This window comes from Myotis myotis, unplaced genomic scaffold, assembly GCF_014108235.1.
Source record: "Myotis myotis isolate mMyoMyo1 unplaced genomic scaffold, mMyoMyo1.p scaffold_m19_p_9, whole genome shotgun sequence".
In the NCBI taxonomy this organism is placed as follows: Eukaryota; Metazoa; Chordata; class Mammalia; order Chiroptera; family Vespertilionidae; genus Myotis; species Myotis myotis.
Window position 1 is genome coordinate 81,692,762 of NW_023416401.1, and position 16,521 is coordinate 81,709,282.

The 16,521-nt window shown below is 38.1% G+C and overlaps 1 protein-coding gene across 13 annotated transcripts in view; it reads right to left on the bottom strand.

Annotated features, from left to right (window-relative positions):
* Positions 1-16,521, bottom strand: part of STAU1 (staufen double-stranded RNA binding protein 1) — a 63,925-nt gene that overhangs the window by 22,575 nt on the left and 24,829 nt on the right. For 9 of the 13 annotated variants that reach the window (XM_036321657.1, XM_036321655.1, XM_036321653.1 and 6 more), the window contains 3 exons: positions 13,556-13,694; positions 12,452-12,617; positions 2,496-2,594 (listed from right to left, as the gene is read on the bottom strand). In XM_036321657.1, coding sequence (XP_036177550.1) covers positions 2,496-2,594; positions 12,452-12,617; positions 13,556-13,694 — 404 coding nt within the window. Of the gene's footprint in view, positions 1-2,495; positions 2,595-12,451; positions 12,618-13,555; positions 13,754-16,521 lie in introns of all 13 variants that reach the window. The other 4 variants (XM_036321662.1, XM_036321661.1, XM_036321663.1 and 1 more) reach the window with 2 other exon arrangements.

Here is a 16,521-nt window from a genome sequence, read left to right on the forward strand (position 1 = left end):
AGAGCAAGATATTGAAAACCTATTTGAAGAAATAATGACAGAAAACTTCCCCTACCTGGTGAAAGAAATAGACTTACAAGTCCAGGAAGCGCAGAGAACCCCAAACAAAAGGAATCCAAAGAGGACCACACCAAGACACATCATAATTAAAATGCCAAGAGCAAAAGACAAAGAGAATCTTAAAAGCAGCAAGAGAAAGAAACTCAGTTACCTACAAGGGAGTACCCATACGAATGTCAGCTGATTTCTCAACAGAAACTTCGCAGGCCAGAAGAGAGTGGCAAGAAATATTCAAAGTGATGAATGCCAAGAACCTACAACCAAGATTACTTTATCCAGCAAAGCTATCATTCAGAATTGAAGGTCAGATAAAGAGCTTCACAGATAAGAAAAAGCTAAAGGAGTTCATCACCACCAAACCAGTATTATATGAAATGCTGAAAGGTATCCTTTAAGAAGAGGAAGAAGAAGAAAAAGGTAAAGATACAAATTATGAACAACAAATACACATCTATCAACAAGTGAATCTGAAAATCAAGTGAACAATCTGATGAGCAGAATGAACTGGTGATTATAATAGAATCAGGGGCATAGAAAGAGAGTGGACTGGCTATTCTTGGGGGGGAAAGGGGTGAGGGAGATGCGGGAAGAGACTGGACAAAAATCGTGCACCTATGGATGAGGACAGTGGGTGGGGAGTGAGGGAGGATGGGGTGGGAACTGGGTGGAGGGGAGTTATGGGGGGAAAAAAGAGGAACAAATGTAATAATCTGAACAATAAAGATTTAATTAATAAAATAAAATTTTTAAAAAGTCACATACAAGTTCCAGCTTGGAGGGCAAAGCCCTCCCAGCACAATTATAGCCAAAAGACTATGGTTGTAAGCTTGACCTTATAGTCCGACCCTGCAGTCCTAGGTAGCTGAGGCATGCGGGCTGCGGGGGAGGAGGGCGGAGGGGGGTGATGGTGCAGCAAGTGCTGCCTAAATGAAGCTTGATAGAGTTCAGAGAACAGCAACAACAGGAAAGAAGCAGATTTGAAATTCATAAGAACACTGTAAACATCTTGCCCTTGTTTTGCTTTGTGTGATCTGACTATAAAATAAACCTTTGGCTTACAGGCTGTGTCACTGTTCCTCATCCAGGCACAGTGATCCTACCTGGCCCCAACTGTATTCTCTTGTCTGTCTTCTTTAACGCTTCACCACCCCTCCTCAGGTTCACCCCTGGCCGTGCTGGACATGGTTCACAAAGCAATGGTTATAAAGATGCTTAAGGAACTTAGTGCAAATTGCAACAGCATGAAAAGGAAAATAGAGGCCATGAACAAGAACCAGACAGAAATGAAGAATTATATATCTTACATCAAGAACACACTAGAAGATATGAAAAGTAGACTGGGTGAAGCAGAGGATCTAATCAGCGATTTGGAAGACAAGGTAGAAATAAATACCCAATTAGAACAGCAAATAGAAAAAATAATTTAAAAAAGCAGGAAGGTAGGAGGGGTAAGAGATTAACCGAAGGACTTATATGCATGCATATAAGCATAACCAATGGACATAAGACACTGGGGGGTAGGGGAGGCCAGGGGATTGTCAAGGGCGGGGGGGGGGGGGGAGGAGACATATGTAATACTCTTTGTAATACTTTAAGCAATAAAAAAAATTAAATAAATAAATAAATAAATAAAAAGCAGGAAGGTAGCTTATGGGAGCTCTGGGACAACATGAAAAGTAACAACATCTGAATTATAGACTATAAAGTCTCCAACAATTAAGTTATTAAATGGGTGAACTGGGTGTAGGGGGGTAGATGCTGGATAATGACAAAGCCTACGTCTTTTTAAAATTTACTCTAACAAGGCCTAGTAACTAGGCCCTAGTTGGTTTGGCACAGTGGATAGGGCATCGACCCAAGAACTGAAGAGTCCCAGGTTCGATTCCGTCACGGGCATATACCTCAGTTGCAGGCTCGATTCCTGGCTCCAGTTGGAGCACATGCGGGAGGCAACCAATCGATGATGTGTCTTTCTCATATTGATGTTTCTCTCTCTCTGTCTCTCCCCTCCCCTTCCACTCTCTAAAAATCAATGGAAAAGTATTCTTGGGTGAGGATTAATACAAACAACAATAAAAAATTACTCTGCCAAGATTTTTAGGGAACACTTAAGGTTCTTAACATTTGGGATAACAGATGCTTTTAAGTCTTATAAAAATAATTGACCCTCTCTAGAATATACATGTGAGCGTAAATGCAATGTTCCTCAGCCCATTTTAGGTTTATAGACCTACTGAGGCCATCCATGGACCCGCTGCCCCTAACAACTCCTAGAAAGAGAGAATACTGCACTTGGCTAAACATACAGTTTGAATCGTAAATTTGAAGTTCACATATATGTGATTATTCCAATGTTATTTAGGAAAAATCTAATTTCAACTATGAATGCCAACAGAACTTCATAATACAAAATCCTACATGTAAAATAAACTTACCTCAAAATTCACAGGCAAGTTCCGTTTAAGTGCAATCTCAAACACTTGACTTATTTCAGATTTATTGAGATTTTCTTCCTCTGATTCTCTTCCATTCACCTAAAAGAATAATAATTGTTTAGTAGTTAACTCTTATTAAAACCATCAACATCCCAGCTGTGATAAACCTTAAAAACACTGAACCTTGGCTTTATGGACTGAGCATCAAACCAGTGAGAACAAGGCCACACGCTACCATGTGTCAGTGAATTTAAAAGGTTAAAAAAAAAGTGTTCTATCAAACTTGGGTCAGACTGCACCTCATAAATCCACCATAAACAATGTATACATAATGGACTTTTGGGTATGAAATCAGCCTAATCATGGCATAGTGAGATGCCCTGGCTGCTCAGGCAGAGTGACTTCTAAAGCCCTCCTCAAGGACTGTCAAGTCACATTTTGGAAAAAGTCAAAACACAGGCAGACTTGTGTGGGACTTGGCAAGTTCAAATATAAGTCTCTCCACCTAACGTTTCTTATCTGGACATGAAGTCCTTGGAAACCACTTTTTCCCAAAAGGATGCAGTGGAACTATTATGAAACTGCCAAGCATCTCATACTTACTGCTGCTGGTAAAAATAAAAAACTAATAAAGTCTCCTGAACAAAGGCTGAAACTTTGTATCTGTAACCAGGTTCATTTACAGTCCTCCAGCCAGGGCTTGAGCCTAAAGAGTGACAGAGATCAATTCTGCGCACGCTGATAACATGATTCTATATTGCACTGCCATGATTAATAGAAAAAATTAGATAAGCTTGGTAACAACAAAGTGCCCCCAAACCATGGCAAGCAAGCTGTGTTTTTCCTTATATTATTGGGACTCTGTAGTCATACAATTGTAAAACCCCATTTCCAAGATCTGAACTATCTGACAGGAACCTGTGGCTGAAATTGTTGGGTGGGCAAGGTGTATAGGGCCATCCAGGATTTTCTTACATTTTATCAAGTACATCCTACACCTACACTGAATCATTATTTTAAGGTGTAATTAAAAGAAATAAAACTGAAAGTTTAAAAAAAAATGCAATCAAGAATATAATCCTGTACAAATACATTTACCCCAGATACTATTTATACTTCCTTCTCTACCTTCTAATGTTCTTCCAATCTAGTTTCATGTCACTCTCTGCCTGATCAAACTATTTGCATAGTATTTCTGGTGGTTTATTAAGCTAAACACACTTTTATTCCTGTTATTTAAACCCTCAGGAGAAAGAAGGCCTGCCTTTTTATGAGTGAATCCTTAAAGCCGGAAATCTTCAAGCAAGGTACCTTAAAAGGCATAGGTTTCACAGAAGCTTGGGTTGACATTTATTTGTTAAATTGGTTTTAAACTAAAAAGAAAAATAATATACTGTATTTTAAAGTTAGGTATGTTCAACAAATGGTGCTGGAAAAACTATTCACACGCAAAAAAATGAAGTTGGACCCTTACCTTACACCATATACAAAAATTAACTCAAGATGGATCAAAGACCTAAACATAAGAGCAAAAATTATAATAAAATTCTTAGAAGAAAACATCGGGGAAAGTTTCATGACACTGGGTTTGGCATGACTTCTTGGATGTAACACCAAAAGCATGGGTAACAAAAGAAACAAATAAATTGAATTTCATCAAAATTAAAAACTTTCGTGCATTAAAGGACACTATCAACAGAATAAAGACAACCTACAGAACGGGAGAAAATATATCTGATAAAAAACTGATATCCAGAAAAGAACTCCGACAAAACTCAACAACAACAACAACAAACAACCCAACTCAAAAATAGGAAAGGCTTTGAATAGACATGTCTCTAAAGAAGGTATGATGGCCAAAGAGCATGTGAAATGCAAATCAAAACCACAATGAGATACCACTTTACTCCCATAAGAATGGCCACAGAAAATAGCAAGTGTTGACAGGGATGTGGAGAAATTGGAACCCTTGTATGTTGCTGGTGAGAATGTAAAATGGTGCAGCCTCTGTAGAAAAGTTTGGTGGTTTCTCAAAAAGTTAAAACACAGATTTACAATATGATCCAGCAATTCCACTTCTAGATCTATACTCAAAAGAATTTAAGTAGGGACTCAAACAGATACCTATTAGCAACATTATTCACAATCACTACAAGGTGAAAACCCAAACATCCATCAATAGATGAATGGATAAGCAAAATGTGGCATAGTCATACAATGCAATATTATTCAGCCTTAAAAAGGAATTAAATCTTGAAACATGCTACACCATGGATGAAAACATTATGATACCTTGAAAACATTATGATAAATGAAATAAGCCAAACACAAAAGACAAATTTATCTATTTAGATGATGTATCTAGAATAGGCAAGTGCATAGAGACAGAAGAATAATAAAAGTTATCAGGGAATGGGGACAAGACGGGGGAGTCACTGTTTAACACGTACAAAGTTTCTATGTGGAATGATGAAAAAGTTCTGTAAATGATTAGTGATGATTGTTGCACAACATTGAGAATATATTTAATGCCAAAGAATAGTACACTTAAAAAATGGTCAAAATGGCAACCTTTATGTTAATGTATATTTTATCTTAATGTTTTTAAAGCACCAAAAAAGTATGTTTTACACCAAATATTAACACACAGAAGTCTGTCAGCACATTAACTTGTGCTAACAGGTTAACCCACTTTTGTGCACAAAAGAATTTTTGACAGCTATTTATTTGAAGAGTATCCAGAAAAAAATTTAAATAAATTAACTTTTTAAAAAAATGATAAACTCTCATGCTAAGTAACTGTATCAATGAGTATGTTCTCCTTATGTGCAACCAGAACAAAAGTTGGAAATAAACTAGGTGGTGAGGCTGATATAGACATCAATTGCCATGCTTGTGCCCAGTTTTCAATGTTTTTGTTCATTATTACCAGTCCAATTAGTTTTAACTTTTATTTTTAATTATGATCTATTTCAAACATACAGCAAAGTACAAACAATGTAACAGGCAACTGTGCTAGATTTAACAAATGTCAACATTAAGTACTATAGACATTAAATTTTTTTTATAAGGAACATAATGAAGCCCCTCTCATCCTCCTTTCCAGGGCAGAGTTAACACTATTCTAAAATTAAGACTATCTTTCCCAGCCATGTGTGCTTTTTTAAATGGATGAAAACAATATATATAAAATTCTGTGGTGTAAAAAAATCACATAAATTGTTTTAACTGATTGTCTTAATAAATATAAAATTCAAACTTCTAAGTTTCCACTAATGAAATGTTACTTTTCTTTTTTATATATTGAAGTTCCACATAGGTCTAATAGAAAACAGTAGTCTACTGCTAAATCTAAACTCTAAGCCAGTGGTTCTCAACCACAGTAATATTAGAATCACTTTGGAGCTTTACAAAGACAGCTGTCGGAGCCCCCTCCAAACAAATAAATTCAAATTTTTGTAGGTAGGGCTTGAATATCCATTTTATTTACAGTATTTGTTTGTTTGTTTTTAAAGTCCCCAGATGACTTTATTAGCAACCAGAGTTGAGATTCACTGCTCTAAGCCATTGCTTCCAAGGGAATTTCAATAAGGACAAAGCAGCCAGTAAAATAAAAATGCAAAAGAGGAAACAAAGATATACATTTATTTGGAAGTGAGATTATGTTGCTCTTTTACATAAATAATTTTGATTGTATCTAAATTGCACAAAATGTTGCAATGGGGAAGCAGCAAATGACTCAAAACAAATCCACAAATACGATTCCCAGTAAGATGGGGAAAGTGTAGTAGGCCCTTAGTCTTACCTTCATGAAGTGGGAATTACTGTTAACATCAATCCCATAGTGTATGGTTCAGCAATAAAATCTAGGCAACATTAAGAAAAGAAAAAAACACTCTGAACCATGCTTAACCCTCATTATGCCAGGAAAAAATAGTTATCACCATTTACCATCTGGCTCCAATAGACCCTTTTTATTTTTCTATATTTCAAGTCATTTTACAAATAATACAGAATAAAGGATAACAAAAATCATTTCAAAAAGAATTCAAAATAGCAAACCCAAGTCTTTATCCCAGGTTTGTAGTTTGGAAGGCATATGTACTTGAAATGAGCAAGGTCCTTTTATACAACCAACTGCTCATCGGCTGGCAAACCTGAATCTAGAGCAAAGCCCACTTGTAATGATGCCAGATTTTAAATCCATCTCCAATAGGTTCTAGCTTATCACAACTCTGATTCTTCTTGTACTGGTACTGTCAAAACACACTCTTGAAACCAACTCATAACTTCGTTGATGGGAGAACAGCCATCTCCTTTGTTCCATAACTAAAAAAATGCTTTCATTTTTAGATTTATAAAACCCAAAGAAGGATCAATCTAATGGTTGGGGTTTTTTTTCATTGTTATTATCATCTATTTCCTTCCAATCATCTTTGTATGTACTCCTCTCTTATATCTGTTCACTTATTTTGTGGACAATAAGTGTTAAGAAATTCTGGTGCCCAAATATCATAAAGGATCAAAGGATGTTGTCATACATACTTAAAAAAAAAAATCAAAGCTGGATGGTCCAGGTTTATGTCAGAAAATATTGAAGTTCTTCTTGCTGAATGACTAAAAGAGAATACACATTTCCTTTTCATACACCATAGGAATGTATTATTCACTCGCCGATTCTTGAGTATGGGAAAACTTATCTAAGGTATCTTCTGAAGAGTCACAATTTGAGATTTTACTTAAACAATCTCACCATCGCAATTAGAGTCTAGAATGCTGCTATCTGTCTCTTTGCATTTATTTTCTGATTTGTCTAATGATAATTTGTCTTCCTCAGTCAATTTTCTTCTCTTTGCCAGTAAGGATGGAAAAATAAAAATTCTGAATTCTCACCTGGGTTCAATGAATGCTAAAAGTAGAGTAAAAAGATGGCATCTCTAGTCTTCTTTTGTATCTTCTTAAAAGACAATGCAATACATTAGGCAATGCAATAAGAACATTAAAGGATGATGTAATAATGACAATTACTTTACTACTGTATCATCTACCTAGAGATTTCATTATTCGTCCATTTTCTTATTATTTTAGTCTTGCTTATCATATTTGGGAATATATGATGAATAGTACTGAAATGATATGTAGGATGACAAACAGCAAAAATGTTTAAAAACTAGAAGAATTAAAATTTCTTACTGTAAAGATTCATAATAAGGTCCATGGACCTACATAATCACTGTAAGATAGAATAAATTTTATTCTATTTTAAAAATAAGTATATTTTCTCTGTTCTTTGTAAGACATCTAAAAAAAGAATAAAGGTCATGCAGTGTAAATCCTTACAGAGCTTGGAAATAAAGCTCAAAAATAAAAACTGAGTTCAGTGGACCCTGATCATATAATGAGGATTAAAGTCTCCAGTTTTAGTTTTAGTTCTACCTAAATATATCCCTGGTCCAAGTGAAGATAAGGACTCAAGACCAGGAAGAAACTTCAGTACAATTTCTTAAAAGTTTGTCGTCTACCACTACCAAGAAAAAACTTTAAAGTTTGATATAACAGTCAGGATAGAAACTGCGCTCACACACACATGGCTTTTTTGTTTACCTAAACACAATCAGTATCACCCTAAATGCATAACAGCAGTTCTGGTAACAGCAGTTCTGGATCTTGAGTCCCTCCATTCAATAAATTATGAGCCGCCTTTCATACCATGTATACAGATTTACCACACTCTGGTTCTCCCTTTGATAAATGTATACACATAGCCATTTCCTTACTAATGGAAATGGCTAGCTCCTGTTTTTCCCTATTACTGATACTGTAGCTATGACCATTTTACTCCTAACAGCTCAGACACTTAAGTCATCCTTTATTAGCACAAGCCTTAGATTTAAAATAAAGTAAAAGTGCTTTCCCAATTTTTGCATGATTGGCTGGGAAGGTACGTCCTGCCCTGCTCTTTAGCTCATCCTTAGTCTCAGCTTTAATGACTTCCTCAGAGAGAACGTCTCTGAATACTCCACCATTACTCCACTCTAACCAAGGCATTTTATGCTTTCAATGCATGATGCTTTTCCATTCTAGCACTCACTGCACTTTTGATACTAATGTTAAGGTCTGTCAACTCCATTCAACTAAGTTCCACAGGGGGAGGGTCCCAGCACAAAGCCTGTTACCAAGGGACCAGACTATCCCTGCCTTGTAGAGATAGTGGCTATGTTCTAGAGAAGATGAACTGATTCACCACACAATCACATTTTCCAAAACTTTCAACAGCACAAAGGACAATTTGTTTAAAATGACAACTTCCAATGCTGGTAGGCTGTGGGCAAACAGGCTGCTCACGCCCTGTTGGGAGAGGACTAAAATGGTACCATGTTTCTGGTGGGGATCCTAGCCACATACATGACCTTGAAATTCCACTTCTAGGACTGTGGCTCACAAAAATAGCCACAGACATACACAAAGATTTAACTACAACAATGTTCTAATCTAGACGATGTATTTTGTAACAGGAAAAACTACAAACAACCTAAATAACCACGCCTCCGTTTAAAAAAAAAACGGGTATGTGCACACAATGGAACTATTAAAAGGTGCTTAGAGACTTCACTGGTTTTGTTCAGTAGTTAGAACACTGGCCCACGTACCAAAGGGTTGCAGGTTTGATTCCTGGTCTAGGGCACAGTTAAAGGCACATACCTGGGTTGCAGTTTTGCTTCCCCACTCCTGGTTGGGGCAAGTGCAAGAGGCAACCAGTTGATGTGTGTGTGTGTGTGTGTGTGTGTGTGTGTGTGTGTGTGTGTGTGTATCTGTCTCTCTCTCTCTCTCTCTCTCTCTCTGTTCTCTCCCTCCCCATCTGAAAAGCAATGGAAAAAATGTCAAGTGAGGACTTAAAAATAAAGAGGATTTTTTTTAAAGGTACTTGGATACACGTTGAATCTGAGTCCTCCATGGAATTAAATGGCATGATATTCATGATAAACACATCAGGGAAAAAGGTGGTTACTGTACAATATCATTCCTTTATTAAATTTAAGTATGCTTTATTGATTTCAGAGAGAGGGAGAGATAGAAACATCAATGAGAGAGAGAATCATCGATCAGCTGCCTCTTGCACGCCCCCTCCCACAACCTGGGCATGTGCCCTGACTGGGAATTGAACTGTGACCTCTTGGCTCATGGGCTCAATCTCTGTGCAACATTGGCCAGCACATCATCCCATTTTTTGTAAAATTGATAGGTGCATGTATTTACTTGTATATGCACTGACATCACCAATATGTTTATGATTTTCTACAAGTGGTAAATTTATAAATCATTTTTCTTTTTTTGAATTAAAGAATTTGTATAGTTCATATGCATTACTTGTAAAAAAAAAAAAAAATCAAGTTTTCTTTTGAAAATATCTGTCTTTACCCCCTTCTACCCATCTACCAGGAGGCCTGGTAAATCAGGGGCAGCTTGTTTAGGTGGTAGGCCAAGTGTTTTATTTACTACTTCAAAGAAAAAGTTTTATCCTTTTTAATTCTCATTTCCGAAGCACTGGTTAAAGCCAGTCTCTGAGCCATTTCTGAAGGTCACTGTCTCTACCTCAGCTATACAGAACTAGAGAAGGGGAAAAGAGGAGGAAACAAAGGGCACAAGTAGATTTGAACCTTACTCTTGGCAAAGCTCCTCATAGACATGAGATGAGCCCAAAAGAGCATGTCTACTACAACTCTGCCCACAGGCCTGAGCCAAGCACCACTGCTCTAGTAGCTGATGGGCAGGCACTTTCCCTTTCTGACAATAAACTGAGTACTTCCAAGGGGGGGAAATGGCCTGGAAAACACTGATAATACTTAGGACTTGCGATTCCTGAACCCTGACCATACTTTACAATGACTCCAAGAGCACATTAAAAAAAAAAGCAAAAGACAGACTTCTGGGTCTCACCCTAGACCTACTGTATTAGAATCATGTAGGTTGGGCCAAGGGATTTAAAAAAAAACAAAACAAAACAAAACCTCAAAATGATTCTGAAGCAGACAACCCACATACCAGTATTCAGTGATCTTTTAACAACTGCTGGCTAGAAGGAACCAAGAAATACCTGTTCCATCTGACTCCAATTAGATTAGTATCAAAGTCAAGTCAAAAATGAAAGGTCTCCAACATGACTCAAGTTACACTAGCTTTGGTGTTTTACCAAATCTCATCACTGGGAAGCTCATCCTTTTAACTTCAGCAAATCCCCCTCTTCTAAGTTACAGTCCATTCTCTTTTATATGGTCACATTGGTCCTGGAAACAGATCATCTCTGTTAAAATGTGTGATTACACTGGAAGATGAAAATAAGCTGTAACAAAACAAAAAGAACTCCTCCTACCCCTGTGTGGCCAGCCCTGAAGCCACAGAGCACCATCCTGAGCTGGGGCATCCCGGGGGGCAACTGAACACAATGAAGCACAGCAAGGGTCATACCTATCATCACATTTAGACCAATGTTCTATGCAAGATCCTTTTCTCTGTGAACCTGTTTCTTGAACAGGAAAAATCTAATGCTTCCCAAGGATATTTTCAGGTGGTATTTCGGGCTGTGATTCAAAAAAATCATGAAATCTCAATGTTTTCTACCCAGTGAGTTTCTTCTGGACCTAGGAAGTAAGACTATGTCTTACCAGAGATATTTACTAAGATTCTGACCCCTGACAGTGGCATGGAGTTGCTGATTTCCTAAGTCCCATATTCCTATTTAGTCACAGAGTTAAAATACTTTTCCCATTCTGTTAGTTTTAAAAAAGGGCCCAAATTCTTTGATACTGCTCTCATCCAAAAGTAGGGTTCTCAACACTGTGAAATGTACTAAAAGCCACTGAACTGTAGGCTTGAAATGATTTAAATTGTGAATTTATACTATGTGAACTTTACCTGAATTTTTTAAAAAGTACAATTCTCGCCTCGCCAGTGTGAGCGTAAACCTATGAACCAGGAAGTCATGATTCATAGCACATGCCCAGGTTGCGGGCTCGATCCCCCATGGGGGACATGCAGGTGGAAGCCAGATAAATAATTTTCTTTCATCATTAATGTTTCTAGCTCTCTCTCCCTCTCCCTTCCTCTCTGAAATCAATAAAAATATATTTTTTAAAAATTAAAAAAAAAGTTTTAAGTACGATTCTCCATCTCCTCCTCTGGAATCTAGACTCTGTGCCTGCTTGACCTGTAGAATAGGGCAGAAATGCTAAAGAAACTGGCAATTGTTTCTATTCTGTCTTCTACGATATTCACTCCTGGAACTCAGACACCATATCGTGAGGATGTGTAAGCAGTTAATTAAGAGAGGACCTGAAGTCTCCGAACCCGAGCCCTCACTTAGCTCCTAGACAGCAGCTAGCAATAACATACTAGCCATGTGAGGGATTCTCCAGCCCCTACAGAGCTGCCTCAGCCAAAGTTATGTGGAACAAACTCTCCCTGCCAAACTCCACCTAACCTGCAGATTCATGAGCAAAATAAATGCCCGTAGGTGTTTAAGCCACTAAGTTTTAAGATAGTTTGTTATGCAGCAATAGAGAACTGATTCTTGAATATAATAAAGAGTGGCTAGTCAAAAATGGCTTCAGAAAATTCTCTAACCTGGTACCGTAAATCACAGTAGATTCTGACAAGCATAATCTTTATCACCAAAGAATTCATTCATGCATGTTCTTCACAACTTAAGTGACTCACATTCTTTCTAACATGTTCACTCAAAACTATGCATTTGACTTCCTTGCTAAGAAATGTCTTTAAAGAGAGAGAAAAGGCAAGAAAGCTACCAGGGCACAAAATCTCTTAAGCTATCAAGCAACAAAAAATATGGACAACTCTCGATGCATCTTCTTAGAAAAAGCAACTTGAGGTGATTTTTTCATACCACCCTCTTGCTCAGCCCAAAGCATCAAGGAGCTTCAACTCTGCTCTCTCCTTACCTCCAGCCTCTCAGGCGGGGGCTCATTCTGCAGGATCCTCAAAGCTTTTGCAGCAGCATCGTGTTTTGCAGCTTGTCTTGTCTTTCCTTTCCCATTAAATTGCTGTCCTCCCACAGAGAGTTCAACTTGATAAAGTAAGGGTGGTACTGGAAATGGGTAAAAGTACCTAAAAATAAAAGGGGGTGAGCAAAATTAGTCTCAGATTGATAAGTCCCCCATACATTCTCTGGAAAATTGCAGGTACTTCCTTCATTATGGGTCTTAATTGCATTAGTGTTTGCTTGCCAATGAGGACTCCTCATCATATATGCAGGGCAAATTTATTCAGGATTAAAACTGTCACAGAGTATTTACAAACTCTATAGTGAATTAAGCTTTGCTGAATCAGAAAATTTAACTTGCTCCACTTTCTCATATCTGAGAGTCATACTTGCATGTCTCCACAAAAGGCTGGGAATTTTTAAACAGAAGTCTTTTCAAAAGGACCCTCATTTCTGGAAATCCCAAAAGCCTGTAGCCTGGGAGAGGCTGGATTACAGAGTTTGTATTTTTAAAATGGTTTTGGACACCCCCACCCCCACCCCCCGCCCTGCCAAGCAGGGCAGGGAAATGAAGACTTGCAATTTTAATCATCTCTCTATCCACCAATGTCTTATGACTGAGAGCAGAAGCTTTTTAGCACATGGCATTTTCAGTTTGAATGAGTATTGTACTATACCTGAATGCCAAGGCTATTTAAAAAGCACAGAAGTTCAAATGTCAAAAAGTACCCACTAAATAATACTCAGGTAATCACTGAATGCTGCAATTCCCAGTACTGCGGGAATCATGATAAAATGTGACTCAGTTACACAAAGCAGTTACAAGGGTGATCTTTAACCAAACTGCTTGGGGCACACAGTGAGGAACATGCTCAGGCCCTTTCCAATGACAGAAGACAAAAGAGCATCAAGATGCATTCCAAAGATACCAACACAATGAAGACCGACTTCAACATCCAGCAGGCCAAAGATGACCAAATTATCATGTGCCCCATAATGTATAGATTTCATTCTGTGTGAAAGATCAGATAAATTTTCACCTATATTTAAGACACACACATACCTTGGGGGATAAGCACCTCCTCTCATGTTGTAGTTATAGGTGGACTGCATCCGAGAATAAGGGTCAACAGGCTTATACATTGGTTTTTTTCCAAGTTTCATGCACAGTGCATTTAGCTCTACAGTAGGGGTTATGCTGTCTGCAACACAGAATTAACACAGGAACTTTTTCTTTTTTCTGACATGAGAATGATAGTCACTAAAATAAAAAAGAATAGCATGCTTTCTATTAATTGAATTCATGATACAGTTCATGAGAGAGTCTAAGTACTTCACTGGTAGGCATCAGGTCAGGAAATCCAATAATCTGCTGTGATCTCTAGATATTAATACACAGTTAAAGGCACAAAATGTACTTTAAGGCAGCGGTCACCAACCTTTCAGACCTCACGGACCACCAGTGGTCCACAGCCACCAATTGTCCACGGACCACCAGTTGGTGAGTGCTACTCTAAGAGCTATTAGAGGGAGCAACAATTTAACACAACATGTTATCAGTGAAAGCCACATATTCCAGTTGTCACAAATATAACTTCCATGATTAAAAAATCCCAGATGAGTCCAGCGGTTGAGCATCGACCCATGAACCAGGAGGCATGGTTCGATTCCCAGTCAGGGAACATGCCTGGGTTGCGGGATTGATCCCCAGTAGGGGGCATGTAGGAGGAAGCCGATCAATGATTCTCTCTCATCATTGATGTTTCTATCCCTCTCTCGCTCTCTCCCTCTCCCTTCCTCTCTCTGAAATCAATAAAAATGTATTTTAGAAAATTCCAGGTAAGCCCTAGCCGGGTGGCTCAGTTGCTTGAAGCATCATTCTGTACACCATTAAAGGTTACGGGTTCAATGCCCAGTTGGGGCACATACAGGAGGCAACCAATCGATGTTTCTCCCTCACATTAATGTTTCTTTCTTCCTCTCCCTCTCTCTCTCTCTCTCTCTCTCTCTCTCTCTCTCTCTCTCTCTCTCTCTCGCCTGACTGGCATGGCTCAGTGGTTGAGCGTCAACCTATGAACCAGTAGGTCACAGTTCAATTCCCAGGGGTTGCAGGCTCAATCCCCAGTGGGGGGCTTGCTGGAGGCAGCCAATTATGATTCTCTCTCACCATTGATGTTTCTCTCTTTCCCTCTCCCTTCCTCTCTGAAATCAATTTAAAAACCATATTTAAAAAAAAATAAATAAAATCAATAAAAATATATCCCTAAGTCCTGGCCAGTGTTCTCAGTGGTTAGAGCATAGGTCCGTGCACTGAAGGGTCTTGGTTCAATTCCTGGTCAAGGGTACATACCTGGGTTGCAGGTTTGCTCCATGCCACAGGTGGTTGGGGAGCCTATGGGAAGCAACCAGTCAAATCTCTATCATCAATTTCTCTCTCTCTTGGCTCCCCCCACCCCCCGTCCCCAACTTCCTCCCTTCCACTCTCTCTGAAAAGCAATGGAAAATATACCCTCCGGTGAAGATTAACAAAAACAAAACATATCCTAAGGTGAGGGGAAAAAATCTTAGGTGACTGCCCAAATCATTGTTATTGTTTGGGAACACTTAACCAATATAACTTTTATTTTTTAAAATATATTTTTATTAATTTCAGAGAGGAAGGGAGAGGGAGAGAGAGATACAAATATCAATGGTGAAAGAAAATCATTGATCGGCTGCCTCCTGCATGCCCCACACTAGAGATCGAGCCCGCAACCTGGGGATGTGCCCTAACAGGTAATTGAACGGAGACCTCCTGGTTCGTAAGTAGATGCTCAACCACTAAGCCAGGCCGGCCAGGCCTGATATAACTTTGGTTGTACTGATTTACTGGATTATTGGCTTACACTTAGAAGTATGTTTGTACACACTATTTTATAGAACAATGCATTTATCAAGTACTAACTGGATCAAAGGACTGTGCTAAGCTTGAAGGACACATTCTTGTCCCAGAGGAACTCAAAGAAAACAAAATACACTCAAAGAACTACAACACAATGTGTAATAAAGGCAGGTACAGAAACACTGAGAAGACAAGTAAATTCTATCTGGTGAAGTTAGATGAGAACCACAAAATATTCAGATATTTCCATTCTCACCATTTATAATGGGATTGGGGGAATCAATCATGTGGTAATACTAGTTAGGAAAATGAGTTGTTTTCACATACAACAGGAGCAAATGTATCTTGGGTTACCTCAGAATTATCAACTTTAGAAAATACACACTATTCATTTTCCAATTTTTTTCTAAGTTCATCCAATTCATAACTCTTCAAAAAAAAAACAACAACACAACTTGGAAACATTAGTGTCAGTGCACAATCACATTTAAAAACACTTTCATATCAAACACAGAACAACACTAGCAATGGCAAAGTTCAATATAAATGCACACAAAAAGCCACTTTAAAATGCTTCTTTTGGGTATTATATTGAGGAAAACAAAAATGTCTTGATTCAGTACTATAACTGGTCTGACTAAATTTAGTGCATGAATCAAATTTGTAAGAATATTTCTGGATTTGCAAAATCAGAGGGTCACATGAATAACCAACCCATTTCTACCTAACATCAGAATTACATTTATTTAATTCATATAGTTGCATATTAAATATAACTTGAATCATTTTAAGATCAACTCTGACCCATCACATTTATCTGCAGAAGAGAATGAATTTAAAGACACAATACCACAAAAAAATCAAAAGCAATGAGAAAGGTGGACTAAAGTCTTCCAGGATCATTCCTGCATACAAAAGGCCTGGGATAACTTCATGTACTTCAAGGGTAACTGCTAAAATAGCCATTCCTCCCAAAGCCGCCAGGTCAGGGGTTCCCAACCTTTCAGCAGACACTCTTCTTTATTAGTATTTTTCTCATTTGGTTTCCTTGTTTGAAGAGATATTATCTACTGATTTGTACTTATTTCCTCATTCTTTTTAAAGATCAGGAGACATATAACTGACAATCAGGGTTTCTGATCAACATG